General features: G+C 42.1%; 1 protein-coding gene across 1 annotated transcript; it reads left to right on the forward strand.

Annotated features, from left to right (window-relative positions):
• Positions 1 to 8,855: 8,855 nt before the first annotated feature.
• On the forward strand, positions 8,856 to 24,332 carry LOC308304099 (uncharacterized protein; the record flags this gene model as incomplete). Its single annotated transcript, XM_080748658.1, has 4 exons — positions 8,856 to 8,976; positions 10,801 to 10,902; positions 20,643 to 20,808; positions 24,326 to 24,332. The coding sequence occupies exons 1-4, from the start codon at positions 8,907 to 8,909 to the stop codon at positions 24,330 to 24,332; spliced, it is 345 nt and encodes a 114-aa protein (XP_080604784.1). The 5' UTR covers positions 8,856 to 8,906.
• Between the last annotated feature and the right edge of the window lie 540 nt (positions 24,333 to 24,872).

The following is a 24,872-nucleotide window of genomic DNA, read 5'->3' on the forward strand; positions in this document are numbered from 1 at the left end:
GGCTTTTTCCACACGATGAAAACGCAAACGGCTAATAAAGTATTAAATCAATCATTTGATGAAATAGACATTCCACCAGGCTTTTTTTCATAAAGCATTTGTGTGTGTGTGTGTGTGTGTGTGTGCGTTTCCTACTAGTACCTGTAGGCTAGTGGTTCTCAACCTTTTTCGGCCACAACCCCCAAAATAGTCATATTTTAACTGGGGGCCCTCTAAACACTTTAAACTTTTAAGTTTGTTTACTGTTGAGTGAGGAAAACAACATTGCACATAAGTTAATCATCTGGGGACCCCCCAAAATAATTCCCACAGGTTGAGATCCACAGCTGTAGGCTACTACCTGCTGAGTGCTAACCAAGCTGGAGATGGTAGCTCACCATCCACAGCTTTAGATTCACTTAATTATAGACCTGCAGCTCGAGCATGGAGACGATTATTTCAAGTCAGCAGACCGCTCTGTCTGCCCTAACCTGATGTTCTGCTACAGGTACTTATAATCTACAAGCTCGCAATGTGTTGCTTGTAGATCGGCTATTTCCTTTATCTTATTAATTTTTTTAATCTCTGAAGTCGAGCTTAAAAACATGCTTCAGAAAGTCAGGCCTTGTGTACAAGTACTGAGTTTGGTTTTTATTGATATGCCATTTCCCCCCAGCCTGTATGCAGATGTAGCATGGTGGTATAAATTAAAAGTTGTCAACACCACCACCTAGGGATTTTTCTTTTTTTTAGGAATCTAATAAAAGTAAACCACCTGAGACATAAGTTACTCCCCACAAGGTTTGTTGTACTTATTAAAGAAAGGCAGATACGTATATCAATACAAATAAAGGTTTTATTCACATATATCCTATAGGCCTACAAAAGGCAGTACTTTATTATATATCACTGTGTTGAAATATGACAGTGGGTCAACTATATCAATGTACCTCTAGGGTTTGGCACTGAGGCGTACCAATAGTTAGGTCAAATTAGCCAAAAGTTAAACCAATCTGGGAACTAAATCAAAATCAAAATCTTTTTTCACAAATGTGTTCATAAAGGTGTCAACTATCACCTCTGAACTTTCTCAATCACAACTCCCTTGGGGGACTTTGTGGGAGCCAATCAAAGTTGGGGGTATCCCGTGGGCCTGGGATTAAAGGGGGGAAAATAAAAAATGGCCAATATGAGTGTATGAGGTGTGTAATTAGGGTATTTGGGGGCTGCTGAATCCATTCCAACCATTAGTTATCAGTAAAAATTACTCCTTGGCCATAAAATAGGCCACAACAAACTACCTTTTTGTGTCCACAAGACATAATATTGTCAATAAAAGAATGGTTGGAGTAGGGTTTGAATTCATGAAAACTATTCAAGATCAGGTGGGTAAGCGCACATCATGACACACATGATAACATGATACAATCTGACAAGGTACACTCAAAAGGGTTTAAAGCATAGGGACTAGAGATGTTACCGATCAATCGGCAATGGATCGGATCGGGCCGATCAAAGCGTGATCGGCGATAATCGGTGGTTAGATCAAAAGGTAAATTCACCGATCCGATCCGATCGGTGCATCCGATCAACCAGCCGTTCAGTATGCCCACTTGAGGCCATTTTGGGGTATTGATTTCCACAGTGCTGAAGGAATAATTAGTTACTGCTATGATAATAAATACATAGTAATGCTGGTAAATAACTATAAGGCAAATATATAAATGAATTCATGAGTGAATTAATTAATTAAAGTTAAAACATTAACATTTAGAAAATATAAATAATATATAAATAATAACTTGATCGGATCGGTGATTGATCGGTATCGGGTGATCAAACTTTTGTGATCGGTGCTCGGTGATCGGTTCCAAAAAACCTGATCGGACCATCCCTAATAGGGACTTAAAGGACACAGGTGAACTCGAATGACATGATTGGCTAAGCCTTAGCCAATTAGGCCTATTTTATGGCCAAGGAGTCATTTAAACTGAAAACGAATGGTTGGAATGGATTCAGCAGCCCAAAAATACCCTAATTACACACCCCATATGCTCATATTGGCATTTCTTTCATTTTATCCCCTTTAATCCCAGGCCCAGGTATCCCGATACCCCCAACTTTGATTGGTTCCCACAAAGTTCCCCAAGGGAGTTGTGATTGAGAAAGTTCAGAGGTGATAGTTGACACCTTTATGAACACATTTGTGAAGAAAGATATTGATTTTGATTTAGTTCCCAGATTGGTTTAACTTTTGGCTAATTTGACCTAACTACAAGGGATACAGGGAACAAGCTAGACAGCCCAGGGTGGTGGCACTCCAAACCACAGCACAACAAAAATAAAAAACACACACAAACGGGAAGGGGATACCACCACACCTGGAGCGAGCGTCACCTGGGGCCTCAACACCAGAACTAAAAGAGAGAAAACCATAAATGAGTAGACCAGTTACAATACGTTGTTAAAATACATTTGATTAAAATAGATTTCCAAAGCTAATAGGCAACGTCCAGGGTGTCACACCACACTGGATGATTAAAATAAAACAAGTGCTGTCATCAGTGGTAGAATGGAGGTTAGGCAAAACAGCAGCGTGGTATTTCTCATCACACCAAGCCTGTGCAGCCGAGAGCAAAACGCATCGCCTCGCAGTCGTGATGCCCATGGCCCTGCTTCTGTTCTGTGTGGTGAAGTTACACCCAGCCAAACGTACAACTCCAGACCGGAGTAGGCTACTACTCTCAAAGAGACAGTAACACACAGGGGCTGTGCTGATGCATAGTGAAACACAAAACTGCAGCCCAACAGACCAGCTTTTGGTTGAGAAATTGTCAGGATCCGCACACGCCATGGACAAGCGTGGCTACAGCTGAAGCCCCACAGGCCAGCTCTGCCAACATTCAGGACACAAACCAGAGGAGAAGCTAACAGGGACAGAGAGTGTGCTGCTTAAAGGAGTAGTTCACCCCCAAAATTACTTTTCTTCCATTTCTTACTCATGCCATGGAGACTTGAGTTAATTAATATTCAGTTTTTTGCCACATTCCTAAGACGACAATTTGAATACTATAATGTAACCCGTTAATTCCGGACTGGGACCCAAATGCATGTGGGTCCCCATCCGGAATCAATGGGGGTAAATTTAATATAATCAAATGTTTGTCTTAGGAATGCAACAAATACAAACAAATATTGTTGAACTCAAGTCTCCATGCGCGTGAGTAATCAATAGAAAGAAAATAAATATATATATTTTTTGGGGGGTGAACTACTCCTTTAAGTACTGCAGGTAATCAGCCCACTGATTAGTGGGAGGAGAATGGCCATGAGCAGAGTGGGAGCCAGCCAACAGACATCGTCAATGCTGAGTATGGCAGCACAGAAGGACAGGCAATGTTGGTGTCTCTGGAAAATCAGGCCCAGTGTTACAACGCTCAGTGCAGCAGTGAGTGTGCCAGAGTCAGTGACCCAGACAGAAGATGGTAGGCTCTGCTCTCCTCTTATGAAGAGAATCCATGCAGGCATCAAAATGAGTGGAGATATTGCCTTTATGGATGCATCCGGAAACATGGACAGACAAAGCTGCCTTGTCTTTATCCTTTTGACGAACAGCTGTGCAGAGGGTCTGCCTCTTGGCATAAGAGTCAGAGGAGAGGGATGCTATCTTAAGGGACTAGGGACGCTGAAGTCTCTTCTGTCAGAGGATGCCTTCTCAGGCAGAGGAATGCGAGGGCCACAGGCAGAATTTTGTTTAATGCTCTAACAAAAAAGACGACAAAGGTGAATTAATTATGATACTGGCACACAATTGATTAAAGATGGATGTTTGTACCCTTGGCAACAGGGTCTTCTTAACCGATGACTGTAGAGTGGAGAGATCAGCAATCTAGAGGGCCTTCCCTGAAGCCAAGCTTCTTCTCTGCAGCTTCCATGTGCTGCTAGCTGTGTGGAGGTGGCTGTGGAATAAGGGGCACGGCATCTACATGGCAGACAGGTAGGGGCTGGCGATAAATATCATTGACACGATACAATATCTCTACTCTATGCATCTTCAGAGTTATCGTATAGCTTAATTGTGATACACTGAGGGCCATATCAAAATTGTTAATACAGAGATTCATTAAAACCTGCTCAATAAAAACCAACATGAAAAAGAGTGATAGATAAGATTGTGATACTGCTTGCAGTAGGAGCGAGATCATTTAGCGACCTACAACCGGGTCGCGACGTTGTCGGTAGTTTTCAGCGACCGGGTCGCTAAATCGAGCGACTGGGTCGCTAAATCGAGCGACCGGGTCGCTAAATCACCGACCGTGCCGCTAAATCGACCGACCCGGTCGCTAAATCTACCGACCTGCCTGCAGTTTTAGGTCGGTAGATTTAGCGACCCGGTTGGTACATCTAGTGACCCGGTCGGAAGATTTTGCGCCCCAGTCGGTCGATTTAGCGACCCGGTCGCTCGCTTTAGCGGCGCAGTCGGTGATTTAGCGACGCGGTCGGTGATTTAGCGACCCGGTCGGGAGGTTGCGTGGCAGGTTAGCCTAACTGAGGTAAGGTTACTGAGGTTAGGTTTAGGGTTAGGGTTAGGGTTAGTAGCCCGGTGGTCGGTGGAAGCGGTGGATTTACCTACCCGGTCGCTGGATTAGCGTCCCGGTCGGTGGAATTAGCGTCCCGGTCAGTGGAATTAGCGTCCCGGTCGGTGGTTTTAGCGTCCTGGTCGGTGGTTTTAGCGTCCCGGTCGGTCGATTTAGCGACCCGGTCGGTGTTTTAGCGTCCCGGTCGGTGGTTTTAACGTCCCGGTCGGTGGTTCTAGCGTCCCGGTCGGTGGTTTTACCGTCCCAGTCGGTCGATTTAGCGACCCGGTCGCTGAAAACTACCGACCACGTCCCGACCCGGTTGTAGGTCGCTAAATGATCTCGCCCTCTCTCACTGCTTGAAAAACAATTGTGATGATATATTTTTTCATATCGCCCAACCCTACTGACATATTTTTTCATATCGCCCAACCCTACTGACAGGCAGACAGTGACACTCATGTCCATCATCAAGCAAACAATGTATGCCAGGGAGAGTGCTGCTGTGAACATGTATGTCATTGGTAGATGTGTGATTACTGTCATCTGTTTCACGTGTGTGTGCATAGACTGTTGCATTACGGTAATTGCTTCATTTGGCAGGTATCCCAAATTTACGGAGGCATGGGCGCTGTACCACAGGGCAACGTTGCCGTAAGGATAAAATCCTCCCCGGACCAAGGCTTATAATGTTCTTCAGCTGGTGGACTTCCTCACCACCCTGTTTAATGCATATCATGAAGAAAGAATCATCGATGCTCCTGTGGGGAAGTGGGAGCGCTTCAGCAGGTCTAGATTCCTGGTAGACAAGTCCTGTGATGTGAGGCCAGAGCACATTTCACGGGTTAAGTGCACAACACAATTCTTAAACCTTATAAAACCTATTATTTGAAGTTTATTTAACATGAAATGTCTATCTTGTTATGATTGATGAGTCCTTTGAAGTCCAGAGCACCTTCAAACCTGGCCAGCTCTACACTGTGACCACTTGCTTCTTACTGAGACAGCAACACATTCGGATGTCCTGTTTGGAGTCAAAATTATAATGCTCCTCCAGAATGGCCTGATAAATGTGATCACCATCCAGTGTGAGAACCCACCATGGTTGCGTCAGTTGTTTCTAATGTTTTTTGATGAGACGTGGGGATCCCACAGGCAGAAAACTTTGACAGCAATGTCAAAGTATGACTTCTCCATCGATACGCCGAAGATGAGCAAGCATTGCACGGTTGCCAGCACCCTGGTCACAGATAACAAACTAAACATTCCATCATGTCTTAGTAGACAAACTGCCTCAAACAACAAAGATTGAAGCTGACTTTGTGGTATGGTCTCACTGGTAAAGAAATACATAAAACATTGTTTCCACTTTTTTACAGCAGCATCCGGTGCGGTGAATGGTGATGTCTGTCACTGAACCAGATGGTTTTTGCACACTGGTTCACTGGTCTGCGGCTGGACAGCATGAAGAAAAGAAAAAAGAAAAGAAAAAAAGTAATAATGAATAGAGATTAAGACTGCGGCTCTAAAATGCATTGATGTAATCACCCTAAAATCAATCTAGATTGACTATGACTATCACACTGAAAGGGATGGTATCTGAATCTGAGTAGCCCTGTATTTATACAATGGCAAACTTACCTTTCTTTGGTGGCAATTCCTGGTGCTTCTTTGGTGGCTTTCTTCTTGACTCCAAGTCGAGTGGGGGTGGTGGGTTAGGTTGCACTGATCCTTGTGGGCACTGCATTCCAATGTAATCCTGCATGGCTACAAGACAAGGACAAATATTCTATGAAAATGTTTAATATGGTTTATATTTTCTCACCATATACCAGTACTTACACATTAGATGGCCTCTTGAACTGGCTAGGGTTAAAATGGGCACTGCACATTCTGTAGCTGTGATGGAGATGCTGGGAGCTTATCCACATCAGCTACTCATTTGGAAGGTTCTGCTCCCATATCTTCTACACCTTACAAGACAGGAGTATACTGTAACTGTACATATCTGGAGTATTTGGTCCAGGTCAAAAGTCAGTTGTTTGCAAATGATGACATGATTCTATTAACTATGATTTTGATAACAGCTTTTGTTGGGTTAGCCAGGTGCCAACTGTGGTATGTTTACTTACACTGTAAATCTAAAAATTGCCAGATGAGGCATATGTAACGGGTAAGAATAAAATGGACTGGGCTCATTTTATTTTGTTATTTGTTTGTCAGGTACATGTACAGACAGTAGGCTAGTCTATTACACTTTCCCATTTATCAATGTTGATTCAAAATGCACAGGTTATGTGGCTACTGATGCAGAACTTGAGTATAACTTGTAGCAATATTGATTGATTGAATACTTTATTAGAGATTTGCATAGGAAACGTACATGACAGAATACTGGTATAAAGGTCAACTAAAACCACAAGAAAGCTTTTGGGCTTGTTTCAATTGGGGTCCTTTAAATACAGGAACAATCTGATATTCAAGGTCTAATCTAGAAACATCAGGTGTAGGCCTATACATTTTCACCGATGGTTAATGCTTTGTTTTGTGGATTGATACTTCACCATTGCCCTCATAACAAAGTGTGGATACATCATAGCTTGACTTACAGAACATGATATAGTCTAATTGAATTTGGCCACTGCATTTTATAAGTTTGTGGCATATCCTTCCTTATACTATGGCTTGGCTTGGGCATACAGCTTCTAAAATTAAATGTGAGAAACAGGGCAGGTGCCACTTGAAGACTAACGTGTACACTTTTATGAACACTTACCTGTCAGGGTCTTTGGGGAATCGATGAAAAGCAATATTTTGGAGAGTCCCAAGAGTCCCAGTTAATTGCAGAACAGTGCATTCTACTTCTCTTGGAAGCTAAAACATCCATGTTTAGAACAAACCTTTTCAACAGCAGGCCTTGTATAAGAACTTGAACTGAACAGGTGCCATCAATGGCACTAATCGCACACATGGGCAACATATGGCCTGGGTCCATACCTGACCCTTTGACAATTTCAATGTGGCCTCAAACATGATTTTTTTTAAGCCTAAGATGACAGAGACACTGTGCAAAATGAATCTGTATGATAATGTGAGTGATACAGTAGAGCTATAAAGAATAATAAAATGTCTGACCCTATTGTAAAGTAGTCTGTCGTGTCTAATGCAGTTTTGACTTATCAGCACAACACAATGTGTTTCAAGTCCAGTGTGTGGCCCTTAGGCCTACTCACTTTATGGAAGTCAGTATGGCTATGGTCCCCTGGAAATAAAATGCTGCCCATCTCTGCACTCATGGTAGGCCTAGAACTATCAGGTGAGCAGATTGGGCTATCAATATTGTTGATCAATACATACTAGGCCTACCATTAATATTGACCTTTTCCTTTTACTATTCTATTCTTCTATATGTGATCTGTTTAGCAGCATATGATAATATGTAAAATCAACATCAATGGTGATTTTCACTTTGTTGGGTGATCAAGACAGCTTCTGGGCAGTGTTGTTCACAGAATTCACACCCAATGTAATTATTTTGATTAATTTAAGAGCAGAGCCATCGCTCCAAGATAACGACAGCGCTACCGCTGCGCCATCTAGTGGTGATTCCATATATAGTGTTGCCTCTTTTCTAGAATCTCTTCGTTTCAACCACATCTTGCGACTCCCTGATTGTCATTTCTCCTCGATGTCTCCTTGATTTGGTATCAAAATCCCAAAAATTCACCAGAACACAGGTAATTACAGTAAGACGTCGTATCTCTAAAGGAGCAAACAGCGATAGCGCTTCCTCAGCAAAAGTCAGCATTTTGAAGATCTTCAGACAAACGCTGCAGATCAGATTGTGTCACTTTCATTTCATCGATGTGCAAAGTTCTGCAAACCATTATAAATATTTTATTTTTTTTAAAGAAAAATACACATGAAAGTCATGGTACGATATTAATTATTTGTTTATTTTAGTTTGGGTGGAGAGAGACAATAATGATTACTTATTTGGGGCTAACAATATGCGGGAACTCAGAGTTGGTTGTGTGTGTGTTTCAACCCGGACAAGAGAGAGATACGGACACGTGTCCGGTGTCCGTCCCTCTCTCTCATCCGGGTCTAATGTAAACACATCCACACCACGTCGGGGAAATACAAATAGACTTTCTTATAAACATCTATGGTCGGGGAGAGCCAAAAAAAACAGCACAAAGTGAACGTGATACAGAGAATAAGGTGTCAGGTGTAATATAAGTTTGCTGTGGACAACCCTTTGTGTATAACTCGCACGTTGTGGCAACGGGAGGAAATTCCACACAAATTTCAAAGCGTTTGACCGCAGTTTTTTTGTGTGTGGTGAAGATGAACTCTCCAGACTCAGCCAGGGACATCTCTATCAAACAGGAGGAACCTGAAGACCACCCACACCTCAGTACGTTGCATGTGCTCTCTCTCTCTCTCTCTCTCTCTCTCTCTCTCTCTCTCTCTCTCTCTCTCTCTCTCTCTCTCTCTCTCTCTCTCTCACTCTCTCTCACTTACTTTTTGGGTTCTGTTAAAGGGCTGCCACAATAATCATATAAATATAATCTTAACAGTACGATCGTCATGACAGTGCAGTGATGATAATAGGGGCGGCATAGCTCAGGGGTAGAGAAACTGGTATTAGAGCACGAAGGGTATAAATCCCGAAGGGTTCCCAGTTCGAATCCGGGCTCCCCCTGAGTTAATGTCGAAGGGTCCTTGGGCAAGACTCTGAACCCCTAATTGCCTCCGGTGAGTAGGTTGGTGCCTTGCATGGCTTCCTCCGCCACCGGTGTATGAATGTGTGTGTGAATGGGTGAATGTAATGCACAATCTATGTAAAGCGCTTTGGATTAAAAGCGCTATATAAATGCACCATTTACCATTTACCATTTATAATATCCCGATATGCATAGCAAGCAATAGTTAAAATATCTCTTTTGAATTGTACCGTCATGAAACTGTACCTTTTCCTATGCAAACTTCTAATAAAGTCTTCAATCAATCAATCTTTAAAATAGTTTATTACAAAATTACTATTATCCAGAGCACGTCCTCTTTTGCAGAAAAGAAAGAAAGAAAGAAAGAAAAAAAAAACATTACATTTTAAAGCATCTAGAACTGGGATTTTCTGTCACACAGACAATTATTCTTTTAACCCCCCTTTTTACAATTTAGGCATTTATAAAGATGCTAGTGACTTAAAATAAGCAAGGACAGCACATGGTAATACATTAAATGCTTAGAAATAGTAATCTAAACCATAGGTAAAGCAAAAACCTATCATCTGTCCAACAGTACAATAAGTCTGTAAAACAATCTGTAAATTGAAGCTAAACACATAGGATGTCAGGTCAACAGTGGCCTGATAGTCTGGGATCACTTCACTTTTCGGGCTTGTAACCGGTCTGGAGCGGAAACCACAACACGTCATGTTGTAGTATTCAAAGACTACAATTTCGCCGGAACTATCCACCGGAAACAGTTTTAACCCAAAATAATTCCCCTGCGCTCAAGGACATACTTTTAGGACCTACCTAATAAACTCCTTGATGCGGAGTAGTTTTGCTTTTGAAAAAATTGTTTGGTATATGCATCTTTTAGTCCAACTCGTAGCGACTGGAAAGACTACACTATTGGCTACTCAAGCATTTTAATAGGGATTGGGGAAACAAACGGGGGGAACCAATTCCAAATCAAAGCGACGCCGCTTCTTCTAGTGGTTTCCGCGTTGGGCGGAAACCAAACGGCCTGTTGTGAACGAACACAAGGCTTTCCCCCAGAAAGCCTGGTAGGCGAGGTTAGTGGCCTCCCCCTTGGGATAATAAAGGTATCTATCTATCTATCAGAGTCTACATAACATTGTGGTCCAAATGGACCATAAGAGTCCATTTGGTTCCGTTTGTACACTCTCAGAGTTGAAGACCCATAACGGGCCATTTGGAACCCCCTCACTTTGAGACCCACAGGTGTAGTTTTTCCAGTGAGCCAACATGCACAATATCAGAACCCTGACTCTGTTTGACCAGAATGGAACAGAGCCTTAATCAGTATCATTGGTAACACATGTGAAGGAAGTAAGGAAGAGCACCCATTTCTTTCCAAAATGTCTGGAAAATCTTAAATTAAGCATGATGTCTTGCCATTTTGCCTTTACATTCTGCAGATATTGTTATTCTTGACACCATCACCAGGTCTCCGTAATGAAAGTCATTATTCAATTTGTTCATTTCAGACCAGTGTGTGGAGTCCAGACTGCAGGTGAAGATGAACTCTCCAGACTCAGCCAGGGACATTTCTATTAAACAGGAGGAACCTGAAGACCATCCACACCTCAGTACGTATTTTCACTATTATGGTTATCAACCCTGCTCAACATTATTATTAGTACACTAACCCTACACTTTCTGAGAACATCCGTGGACGTAATGTGCACATGGTTGGATGCCAATAAATGAATACATAATTGTTAAAGTTTTGCATCAGTAGTACAATCTTAATTACTTTGGCGGGTAAGTACAGTAGGTAGCCTAGAGATAGTAGAGAACCCATTATTCCCTAGTCTGGTAGGATTCACCTCGAAACATTGGCTGCAGATTGTTGTAGTGTTGTTGTTTCGTTTCTATTCTGAATGTTTTGAAGGTTTGCACAGGGCTCTACATCCGGTATTGTCCCAGCTCAGATTCTGAGCCTGGGACAAGCGACCGCAGCGACCGCAGTTTTCCTGTTGAACCTAAGCGCAGCGGTGGGGGCGCGGGAGTGTGGGGAACACAGCGATGATGGAGAGGTTATATAGCTTTATGTATTGAGAGGCACTCTTGCTGATTTCGTAAGAGACTCGTCGCCAATTGCAAGATATTTAAAAGTAATTTGGGGCCATGATGATAACCTCTTCTTACCACTACTAGACTAAGGATTTATATTGTCTGTGTTATTGTTTACAACCACAATTATTCACGTGTGGCAAGATCGCGGTTCTAGTTTTACTAGTGGGTTAGTGTTGGCTTAGAAGCCTTTTCAGAATTTATTTTAATGTTTTCCATTTCCTTTATCCTCAATTCCTCATCTAATCTTGCGCTAATTCGCCAGGTGTTAAGAACTAGTAGGCTTTTCAGAAGTTAATTGAATGTTTTCCATTTAATGATTTCCTTTATCCTCATCTTGCGCTAATGCACACAACTGTTTTCGCCAGGTTTTAAGGTCTTATTTTAGTTGTTTCTCATAAGCTCGCGACCCTCCTTGCCCATCGGCCCCCACCGTTGCACTTAGGTTCACCGGGAAAAATGCGGTCGCGGCCAGGAATATCATAGTTTTGGCCCCAAAAAGAACTTCTGGGAACTCCGATTGATTATTCCTAAGCCACATAACCTATAGGGAAGGAGTTTATCTAAGCTTAAATCTCCTGTTTCTGTGGCATGAGGTGGCTTGATGTTCAAGTACAGTATATCCCCCACCCATGATGTCCAACTAATACTTGTGCATCATGGCTGCTGGGGGATATACTTGTCAAGTATATCCCCCAGCCATGATCCCCTAATACAACCCTTGATGGTGAGTGCCAATCGGTGAGACATTGGCTCCCATTTTTATAGTCTTGGGTATGACCCGGCCGGGGGATTGAAACCAATTCGGGGTGGAAACTCCAGCCAATTTTATTTATTATATTAAGCACTTGTCAAGTAGTCTTTCAAACAGCTCTGATTCATTAGCCTATGCTAGTTACTAGAGGGCAGTGCCACTCTGTTGAACAAAGAGGGTGGCGGGATGGTGCATACACAATTATGTTATAAATGATACTTTACTTTTGTATGGAGAATGGTGCTTTATTATGTTATGTTATAAACAATACTTTAAATATTTTCAAAACATTTGGGGTGAGAAATAGTCAATGTCGTAACATAGAAACATACACGTGATTCAGCACTGAAACGAAGTTTAGATCACATACTTTAAATCACCTGCATACGCTGTGTGACTGTTGTAAACATTGAGCCGGAAAACTCAGCTGTGATTGGCCCTGTTTCAATGGGAATTACGTTAATATATGGTTGAGAAAAAAAAAACATTCCAGCTATAAGTGGTTAACAACATTCAAATAAGTACATCTTCTTAAACTATTTAAAGATTTCAGTGCATGGCACGTCACTTAGGAGATTACAGTCTACACTCACAATCTGTACAAAACTGAATAACAACCATGACTTGGAGGACACTATATTAGATGTATAACCAAATACCATACTTGCTTTTAGGGATGTCACTAACGGTTAATTTAGCAACCGGTTAGCCGTCAGCATTAACCGGTTAATTAACTTCTTTTTTTTAATTATTATTATTATTTGTATTTCTTTTTTCAACATAAAAGAAAAGAAAAACACTCTTTTTTGCTGCGCAGTTGAGATGAGTCCTCCCAAAACATGGTCGCCCCGGCCCCAGGATCAAATCCACCAAGTACTCCTAAACATAAAAAACTGGGGGTGAGTGTGTATTGGGGAGATTATTCCGGATACCTCAGCAGCATTCTCTCTCTTCTTGTAGCGCTGTTGTTTGGTGAAAGGGCAGTGTATTCTGGTTGGAGAAATCACCTCACAGAAGCCTTTCCCCTAGACAACAACATTAATATAGCACCTTGGCTTAATAATATCTTTGGCTATCATCTTGGAGTTGCTTTCGCAGCCATACAGGAGGACAGACTCCACAGTGGCGTGGAATAGGCTCAGCTTAACAAAATCACGTCCCCATAGTCAAACACACTATCCAGGACCAGGACAATGCTATCATATTATTATGAAAATTAACCTTGAAACCATTAAGCATAACTAACCTGTCAACCGCCGACATCCCTAGGTCTACTGGCAGAATGCAAAAGACATTTGGCACTAAGTGGTTTGTGACATATTTTTGGCTTGAAGCATTCTCGCTTCCTGCTTGAAGCATTCTCGCTTCCTGCTCTGAACACTCCCAGCGTGAAGCGAGATGGAGCTGACACGGCACCTGCATTTCCTCGTCACAGGCATTGAAAGATGGCTTCTGTCTCTTACAAACTATCCGTGGTTAATTAGCTTCGCTGCCGAGAAACTTAACTAGAGGCTGGGCTGAATGAATGAGGAAACGCCAAAATTAGTTTGGGATGTCAACTTTAACCAGCCCCAGCTGAAAACTTTAGGTTATGAGTAGGGGTGTAACGATATAGTAACTGAATCGAAACATCTATTTTAACCCTTTTTGTGCCTATCCCGAACAAGTTCGGCTTTATTTCAATCCAATACAATATTTTATTTGCTATTTACTTACCCCGAGCTGCTTGGAGCAACGTGGGTGGTCCTTGCTCGTCCAGCGCTTACCAACGAGAGACGCGCTAGATGGTCCGACGATTTATTCTATTGAAAATGGTTTAAAATAAAGTTTAGAGCCCCCCAAAAAAACCTCAATCTATACTGTCGGCGGCGCGACGTATTCCGGGGTGCCTATCCCGAAGTAGTAAAATGAATTATTTAATCGGAGGCCTCAATGAAGCCCCGGTCTAAACGTCCATCCATGGTCCGGGCCAACACTCGGCCATACACGGGCCGTAGTCGCGCTAACGGACGCATCGCGCCGCCCACTCCAATAATAAATCACATCTTTAGACAGGATTTTCTCCGGATTGTGTTCCCAGACCCAAAGAGAAAGTTTTTTGCGACTGAAATAGCTTTAGATCGGGCTTCTAAAGGGGTTAGCATTTTGGCTACGTGTCAGCTAGCTTCCTCCTCTCGTCCCACATAGCATTGGCTGGAGTGAAATCCCAAGGCACTTGGGACAGTGTCGACGGAAGCTAGAGCGAAGGTCTATAGAGAGATTTCTGGCACTCTAGCGGCCACTTGTGGCCCGGGGCACTGTATGAGTTAATTTGCAATGATCTACTATATCGATATACAAAAGCATATATCGTACCGTTTAGGCTTTGTATCAAATCAGTTTTGTTTTACAATGCAGATAATCGGTATGGAATCGTTTTGCAGTGCAAAACATGTATTCTATTTTTTTCTTGTATTTAGCAATTTTAAGAAGGAAAATGAAAAAGACGTGTTTAATTACTTTAAATGTGTGTAATCTCTGTGTTCATGTCAAGGTGCGGGTTTGTCCATATGTGTTGAAATATAATGTCCATGTATTTGCTAGAGAATCACAGTGTTTACTTTCTTATATCCATAATAATAGATCGTTCCCTTAAAAACATGCACTATTGACACGTTTCACCCAGATTTTATTTCTTTGCTAAATAGTTACTATATCGATTTTAAATCATTGAATCGAATCGTATCGCCATGACTAAACCAATATCGTCCATGTATCGTATCGTCAACCATGTATCGTGATGTGTATCGTATCGTTGTTAAAATGTATCGTTACACCCCTAGTTATGAACGTAACCCTGGTTATTTTATTCATGAGCAAGATGTCTCACCTATGGAAAATAACCATTCTAGAGAGAAATGCTGTGTGTGTGCAGGGGTGAGATGCCGTCAACACTTCAATCCCCTAATCCCCTAACTGGTTGCTTTGTATAACAATACTCAGGTAGAGGCAGGCGGCGCTGTCAACACTTCAATCCCCTACCTGTCTGCTTTGCCAATACTCGGGTAGGCAGGCTCATAGAGTTATTACCTACGTCCTCACTTACACTGTATATCGAGGGCTTGGAGCACAAAGAGCCACTTTTGGCAAAAATAACTTTTTTACATCATTTTAAAGGTCTTCGTAAGCTCTATAAGGTGGCAAAGAAATTTCTCAATAATTTTTGAAATAAAGCCTAAAAAAATAAAGCCTATAAACCAAAAAGGCGTAAGTGAAAACCTTTAGTTGAACTTGGAGCGCAAAGGGCCTAAGTGACGTTGAGCTTTAGATCGAAAAAGGCCTAAGTGAAAACCTTCAGTTGAACTTGGAGCGCAAAGGGCCTACGTGCAAGTGCATTATTCCATCCAGGGGCCCTTGGGTGCCACAGGCACACCGTTGCCCCAATACTCACCAAACTTGCTAGCTGTTCAGGCCAACAAAGGGGCCGTGTCACAGGTGCACTGTTGCTCTGATCTGCACTAAATGTGGCACAAACACCGTTCAGGGGTCTGCCATAACAATAGTCACACCAGGGGCCTTGTGTGGCCCCCATAACCCACGTTAGGGGCCCCCAGGGGCCTCTGGGTGCCATAGGCGCACTGTTTCCCCATTATGCACCAAACTTGTCTCAAACACTGTGCAGGGGTCTGCCATGAGGATAGTCACACCATGGGCCATGTGTGGCTCCCAGGGGCCCTGTTGCCCCATCACGCACATACTTGGCACAAACACTTTTCAGGGCCCCCGGGGGCCCCTGATATGGCACACTGGGGCCCCTGATGTGGCCTGTGAGGTGGCCCCTGTTGTAGGGTTGGACACGGTAACCGCCGTACCGCCGTACCGCGGTAAACCGAGGTCTACCGCGGTGTCAGTGTGCTTACCGCGGTAAAAAAAGACAAAAAAAGTCTATTTTTTATTGGAAAACAAGCGAGTTTTAAAACAGGGGAGAAGCGAGGACCGCATGCGCTCCATGCCGCTCTGCTCTGGGCCGTGTACCACAGTTTGGAAGCCACATACGTCACTCTCACTCTCAGAGACACAGACAGTCACTGCTGCTGCCTGCGTAGAGGAGTACAGAGCAGCGTAAACTTTCTTTGTAATCCACACGACACAAGGATGTTAATACATACCTTGTGTTGTGGCATATCTTTTTTTATTCATACGGATTACTGGCGGAGCGCGGGCCGCATGGACTAAAACCGAAAGTGAAACTATTTTACTTTTTCCATCGCGTCGCACGTTGTGCCCGTTCGGCGGCGCGTCGGAGATTTTATAACCTTTTCTGTCAAGTCTTGTAACTAAAACCTGTATATAGCAGCACTCAATCACTGGGATTTGAGAGTTGAGACGTGACGTGAGTTTACAGAATCACTGTACACGATCTGACTACCCGTCCTCTTCTGGTTTGTTCACACAGCTGTTTGTGTCTGAAAAGCCTACTAGCTAGCCTACGTTACTATGGTAACCCGACAGTGCAGATCTAAAAGCTCAGAACGCGTCGCGGATGCAATGTGTTGTGAGCTTGTAGATCTGCTCCTTTCAAAGCCATACCCGCTGTGCTGTACGGAGAAGTATAACTCGGGCGGTCAGGCTGTGTCGCCTCTCCACTGTGGAGAGGCGACTTTAGGGAAGATGATTGCAATATTTTGGCTTATCGCCGAACCTTAATTAATAGATACGGGGGTGCGGTAATTACCGCAGTACCGTCGGTAAATGGGAAGACGGTAATCGCGGTAACAAAATGTCGATACCGCCCCAGGCCTACCCTGTTGTGACTATTGTCATGGTAGACCCCTGAACAGTGTTTGTGCCAAGTTTGGAGCAGATTGGAGCAACGGTGCAACTTTAGCACCCCGGGGGGCCCAGAGTTGGCCCCTATTGTGGCCCCTGGTGTCCACATGTGGCCCTTCATGTGACTATTGTCATGGCAGACCCTTGAACAATGTTCAAGATCTGCAGATTGGACAAACGGTGCACTTATGGCACCCATGGCCCATTGGGCCCCCAGGGGCCTCTGTTTTTGTAACTGAGGGCCAAATGTGGCCCCTGGTGTGGCTACTCTGATGGCAGGTCCCTGATTAGTGATCATGCCAAGTTTGGTGTGGATCGGAGTGGGTTACTGGTCTCTGGTCCAGTATTATTATTTTCTGAATGTCACTTAGACCCTAAACATTAAGCAAAAAGCTATAAAATGTTGGAGCGAAAAGGGCCTAAGTGACGTTTTAGCTTAGTTTTGTATTTTTTAAAAATTGTTCTGTACTTTTTTATGTATATAACTATTAAAATATCAATTCCTTTTAGGCCTAAAAAAAAATGTTGGTTTCCGGTTGGCTGTCATTTTAGGGCTGAGTAGGTAGGGAATTTATTTTATTTTATTTTTATTTTTATTTTTTTGTGGGCATGATGGGTAGCAAGGAATTTTATTTTATTTCCTCATGGGAAGGATGGGTAGGTAGTTTTATTTTTTTTATTTTAATGTTTAATTTACAGTTTTAATGAATCATTTAAAACATAATTTTGTAATTGAATTTGAATGTTTAATTACAGTTTTAATGAATTATGACAAATGAAATCATATTTCAATGTCTTCAGCGATACTCTTATTCTGAAGAGATTAACAAGTCGACCACCGTCTGGAAGTATTATTGCATTATGAAAATGACCACCGCCTGGAAGTCTTATTGCGGCTAGCACAACATATCTTATTCTGAAAAGATCGGCTACCGGAAGTGTTAGATTTTCCAGCTTAGATTTGACAAAATAACACAGCTCGGCGAGCGAGCGACAGAGAGCTGAGCCGTGAGCCCGCAGTCGCACCATAACCCAGAGAGACACGCGGGGGTCCGCAAGCACTGTTGCTGTTGCCGTACAGTCTTTCAGATGAATGCCACGCTGTCATAAATTAATGCTAGCATCGCTGTTGTTGTTGCCTGAGTGGCAAAGTAGTTGTCCCCCGATTGTGTGTGCGCTTGTGTGTGTGTGTTTGGAGGAATACAAGAGCCGCTTCCCAATTCAGAGTGTGCGCCCTTCGTAGTGTAGCCCGTGTAGGGCTATGTGGTCGCACCAAATATATTTTTTGTAAGAAGTTTTTGAACGACTCGGTCGGATTTTGACTTAATTTTTTTAATTTTTTTATTTTCACTCCAAATGCCAATAAAATCATCTGGGTCGCACATATTTAAAGGACAACTTTAGTTTTTTACAACAAGGGTTCATATTTTAGATTGTAATTAAAGAATATAAAAGATGAGTGTTAAAATTATTTAATTTACTTCTTTCTATTGTTTTAGAGATTCTTATTTCAGTGGTTGGGGGCATGTGTACAAGTGGCTAAATATGTCATTTTACACAGAATAGGCCCATTCCCAAGATACAACGCAACCTTTCATGGTTGGCTGTGACTTATGGGGGCTAGAAGTGTTACTGAAAATAGCAATAAAGAAACTGCTGGCTTATTGTGTCTAAAAAGACATATTTAGCCACTTGTACGCATGCCCCCATGCGTACGCATGCCCCACATTTTAGCACGGTAAACACGATAAAACAATAGAACGAAGCGAATGAAAACATTATAACACTCACTTTTTCTTTTCTCTAATTACAATCTAAAATATGAACCCTTGTTGTAAAAAACTAAAGTTGTCCTTTAATAGGGTCGGTCGCCAACCGGAAACCAACACATTTTTTTGTTAGGCCTTAGCTTAATCTGTATAAAAGTACAGACTGCTTACGTATGTTGTTTTTAATAAAATAGTTACAGTCAATCAAAACTTTGTTTTTGCTCTCCTGTAAAATTCTGAAAATGTCACTTGGGCCCTTTGCGCTCCAAGCCCTCGATATACGGCCAGAGCAGGATGTTCGACTAGAATTATTTGCAGACTTTACTGTGTGTGCCGTGGTGGGTGAGTCTATGTAAATTTATTTCATATAAAACTTAAAAGGAAAATACATTAATTGAAACTAAAATAAAAACAACAAATTAACAATGCAACTAAATAACAAGAAATATTAGTACAGTAAAAAAGTGTTGTGTCTTTGTTGAACACAGTATTTCAACTAGCACCGAAAGTGCACGAGGGCCACCACTTTAAAAATCCATATCACACAACTGTGTGTGTGTGTGTGTGTGTGTGTGTGTGTGTGTGTGTGTGTGTGTGTGTGTGTGTGTGTGTGTGTGTGTGTGTGTGCGCGTGCGTGCGTGTGATTGTGTGTGTGTGAGAGACAGAGACTGTGGGTGTGAAATAAATACAGGGTGTAGCTGCCCTCGGTTATGAATAAAGATGAAGCGGATGTTTCCATGCGGGTGCCTTTATTTGAGCCTCTTAATACATTGGAGCGTCATCAACACTGTGAAAACTAGAACATAATAAATAATAGTCCATTCATCATTTCATAGTTTCACAGCCACCCAAAACATCTGTTCATTTCAATATCACTTGTCAATAAGTCAATCCAACAATAAAATAATTCAATTATAAAGCTGTGATTCAATTACCCAATTAATTTACATTCCAGACAAACAATATACCAAGGAAAATAACAAAGCTCAAAGTATAAAAATTCAAAACAAATACAATGAATAATCAACAATGAAACCCAAAACAACAAACGAAAGAAACAATCATGTAGGCTACCTGGCTCCGCTAACTGGGGATTGCAAACTGTGCAGAAAGAGCCACCTTTAACTAGCCTGGCGGTGCCAGCCTCTATCACACACTTAGTTTTGGGAAGAGAGTCTGGGGTTGCAGGGAGAGATTCCATTTCTGGGGGAGGGCTAAAGCCTGGTGAGCTCTTAATTGCTCCCTTTGAACTTCAAAGGGGTTGTGCAATAAGGTAATTGATTGGGCCATACAAGTGTCAAGACCTCATTAGTGTTCTCTCTAATCAATGAAACATCAAAGACAACTACCTGCTTGATGCCTGTCATAGAGGAAAGGGGGAGGGGGGAATGTCTTTTGTGTCCATACAGCCTACAGCCCTGATTGGCTAACCCTTTCTGGTGGCTGGTGGAAATGGATTCTCAATTGTGAGGCTCCAGACCACACTACACCACGGGGCGGTGTTGTGTGGTCTGGTTCATTAACCAGGCTAACCTTTAACAGCCTCTGGTGCCCCAAACAGTCCTGTTGTAAACAATATGAACAGCGCTCACTCAAACTGCATGGTATAACATTACTGAAACAATTGCGTTATAAATAAATGCACTGCTTTTCAGTTTAATATTCGAGTTTGAGACAATAAATACATCTTTTTATCACACGATTAATTGCGCTATTAACTACACAAATAATTGTAATTGTTGGAAAGCACTAGTTAACATATATTTTAAACTATGACCCAATAAGTTTCACCAGACATGTCCAGGTGCTTCGTTTTCATTGCCAGTAAAATCTTTAAACACATGGAGTGCCTAAGATGTTCCCAGGCGTCTTTAACATACATTTTAGGAACCCAGTGTTCACTGTTATTTTCTGCTCCTAGACATCCTGCACGTGGTTGTGCTGGAGAGGAGCCCCAGTCTGGTCAAGGAGGAACCCGAACCTCCACACATTAAAGAGGAACAGGAGGAACCAGAGCCTCCACACATTAAAGAGGAACAGGAGGAACCAGAGCCTCAACACATTAAAGAGGAAGAGGAGGAACCAGAGCCTCCACACATTAAAGAGGAGGAACCAGAGTCTTCACACATTAAAGAGGAACAGGAGGAACCAGAGTCTTCACACATTAAAGAGGAACAGGAGGAACCAGAGCCTCCACACATTAAAGAGGAACAGGAGGAACCAGAGCCTCCACACATTAAAGAGGAAGAGGAGGAACCAGAGCCTCCACACATTAAAGAGGAACAGCAGGAACCAGAGCCTCCACACATTAAAGAGGAACAGGAGGAGATACTTCAAAGACCAGAGGAGCCTCAGCCTAATGGATCAATGTTGACATTACTAGCAGTGAAAAGTGAAGTTGATGAAGACATCTCTTCACACTGCTGTGAAGTTGAAGTTGAACTCGATTCTGACACTGAAGTCACTGAAGACAGTGATGATTGGGGGAAGACAAGTGGAGTTGTCCACTCTGGGGAAAAATCTTTCCAGTGTCAACTATGTAGCAGGTGTTTCAGCTTTTCATCTCAACTGAAGACACATCAGCGTATCCACAAAAAATCCTTCCACTGTAAATATTGTGACAAGAGTTGCAATCTGTTAGCCAATCTAAAGGCACATGAGCGTATCCACACTGGGGAAAAACCTTTCCACTGTAAACATTGCAACAAGAGTTTCGCCGAGTCAGGTCAGCTGAAGAAACACCAGCGTCTCCACACTGGAGAAAAACCTTTCCACTGTAAACATTCTGACAAGAGTTTCGGTCATTCATCTGACATGAAAAGACACCAGCGTACTTTCCACACTGGAGAAAAGCCTTTCCACTGTAAATATTGTGACAAGAGTTTCAGTCAGTCAGGTGACATGAAGACACACCAGCGTCTCCACACTGGAGAAAAACCTTTCCCGTGTAAACTGTGTGACAAGAAGTTCATCTCTTCATCTGACCTTAAGAAACACCAGCGTATCCACACTGGAGAAAAACCTTTCCACTGTAAACATTGTGACAAGAGTTTCATTCTGTTAGGCAATCTAAAAGCACATGAGCGTTTCCACACTGGTGAAAAACCTTTCCACTGTAAACATTGTGACAAGAGTTTCAATCAGTTAGGCAATCTAAAGGCACATGAGCGTTTCCACACTGGTGAAAAACCTTTCCACTGTAAACATTGTGACAAGAGTTTCAGTCAGTTAAGCAATCTAAAGGCACATGAGCGTATCCACACTGGTGAAAAACCTTACCACTGTAAACATTGTGACAAGAGTTTCAGTCAGTCAGGTGACATGAAGAGACACCAGCGTCTCCACACTGGAGAAAAACCGTTCCCGTGTAAACTGTGTGACAAGAAGTTCATCTCTTCATCTGACCTTAAGAAACACCAGCGTATCCACACTGTAGAAAAACCTTTCCACTGTAAACATTGTGACAAGAGTTTCAATCGATCATTTCACCTGGAGACACACCAGCGTATCCACACTGGAGAAAAACCTTTCCACTGTAAACATTGTGACAACAGTTTCATTCTGTTAGGCAATCTAAAGGCACATGAGCGTTTCCACACTGGTGAAAAACCTTTCCACTGTAAACATTGTGACAAGAGTTTCAATCAGTTAGGCAATCTAAAGACACACCAGCGTATCCACACTGGTGAAAAACCTTACCACTGTAAACATTGTGACAAGAGTTTCAGACAGTCAGGTGACATGAAGACACACCAGCGTCTCCACACTGGAGAAAAACCGTTCCCGTGTAAACTGTGTGACAAGAAGTTCATCTCTTCATCTGACCTTAAGAAACACCAGTGTATCCACACTGGAGAAAAACCTTTCCACTGTAAACCTTTCCACTGTAAACATTGTGACAAGAGTTTCAATCGATCATTTCACCTGGAGACACACCAGCGTATCCACACTGGAGAAAAACCTTTCCACTGTAAATATTGTGACAAGTGTTTCAGTCAGTCAGGTGACATGAAAACACACCAGCGTTCCCACACTGGGGAAAAACCTTTCCCGTGTAAACTGTGTGACAAGAAGTTCATCTCTTCATCTGACCTTAAGAGACACCAGCGTATCCACACTGGAGAAAAACCTTTCCACTGTAAACATTGTGATAAGAGTTTCGGTCATTCATCTGACATGACAAGACACCAGCGTATCCACACTGGAGAAAAACCTTTCCACTGTAAACATTGTGACAAGAGTTTCATTCTGTTAGGCAATCTAAAGGCACATGAGCGTATCCACACTGGTGAAAAACCTTACCACTGTAAACATTGTGACAAGAGTTTCAGTCAGTCAAGTGACATGAAGAGACACCAGCGTCTCCACACTGGAGAAAAACCGTTCCCGTGTAAACTGTGTGACAAGAAGTTCATCTCTTCATCTGACCTTAAGAAACACCAGCGTATCCACACTGGAGAAAAACCTTTCCACTGAAAACATTGTGACAAGAGTTTCAATCGATCATTTCACCTGGAGACACACCAGCGTATCCACACTGGAGAAAAACCTTACCACTGTAAACATTGTGACAAGAGTTTCATTCTGTTAGGCAATCTAAAGGCACATGAGCGTTTCCACACTGGTGAAAAACCTTTCCACTGTAAACATTGTGACAAGAGTTTCAATCAGTTAGGCAATCTAAAGGCACATGAGCGTATCCACACTGGTGAAAAACCTTACCACTGTAAACATTGTGACAAGAGTTTCAGACAGTCAGGTACCTTGAAGAATCACCTGGTTATTCATTCAAGGGAAAACTCTAAACAATCTTAACTCATTGAATGCCATTTTCAAGATGGCCGCCAAGTACCAGGATGCCACGTTCCTAAATTTCTAGTGCACGGATCAATTTTTAGTGCACGGATCGTGCACCATATATGCACCATATGTAGTGTGTAGTACTTTTTAACAGCTTTCAAACAAAAAAATCCGCTTGGAAATCCGTTCAGGCATTCATGAGATAGAAGCCTTCAAAGTCCGACAAAACAAACACTGCCACCTTCCTAAATTTCTAGTGCACAGATCAATTTTTAGTGCACGGGTCGTGCACGCCCATGCCTAGATCATGCACCATATGTGTAGTACTTTTTACCAGCTTTCAAACAAAAATATCCGCTTGGAAATCCGTTCAGGCATTCATGAGATACAAGCCTTCAAAGTCAGACAAAACAGCCATTTTTGACATTTTGAAAGATGTGTTTGTTATGGGGCTAAACATGCAATTTCGCAATTGCGATCATGCCTAATACATTTGAGACATTTTTAGAAATTATTTTATAAAAAAAATGTTTGAAAAAAAAAAATTTTTTTTTTTTTTTTTTTTTTTTTTTTCAAAATGGCTTCCAAATCGGGAAACTCTGGCCTTGGCAGTCAATGAGTTAACAGTATGACAAGAGTTTCAGTCAGTGCTCTCTGCCAATATGTCCATTGAACTCCATTAAAACGTTCCTCAAGCTATAAATTACCCTTTATAGTTTAAATCATATCATGCAGGTAGGTAGGAAAAAAATCTAGAATTTTAGTTGTATTATTATGATTTAATGTCATTTTGATGTGTTTTAGTACATGAGAACGGGCAAGGGGCCAGGAATAAGTGCAGGACTGAATATATGAATAGTCCTTAGTTTGTAGTCTGGGAGCCACAGGCCCAAAAGCTCAAAGATTATTTCAGTTTTTTTCTATTCATGTGGTCATTAAGGTACACAGAATGAGGGGCCTGCTCTGACGGAAGCATTGCGAAAAAAAGTTATGGTCATTTGTATAGTCACTGTCCCACCGACTTCACTATACAGGTAAATAAAAATATTTAAAAAAAGAAAGAATCTACTTTAACCCTGCAAGGTCCAGCGATGCTTTTTGGCAACATTTTATAATGTATTTTTTTAAATGTTATAATTAGTTTTCCTGTTCCTTTTTCACATTAACATTACCATTAAATCCTATTGTTTAGTAGTATTACAATGCCATTGCCCGCAATTTTTGCATATGAATACCCCCCACAGAGGCTGACATTCACACTACTTCAAGATCTCTGGAGTCTAGACGAACATCATCTCACTTTTTCACTGAAGCTATTCCTCACAAAAACATAAGGAAAATGTCTGTAATA

Source organism: Nannobrachium achirus, assembly GCF_963921795.1.
Source record: "Nannobrachium achirus genome assembly, chromosome: 19".
In the NCBI taxonomy this organism is placed as follows: Eukaryota; Metazoa; Chordata; class Actinopteri; order Myctophiformes; family Myctophidae; genus Nannobrachium; species Nannobrachium achirus.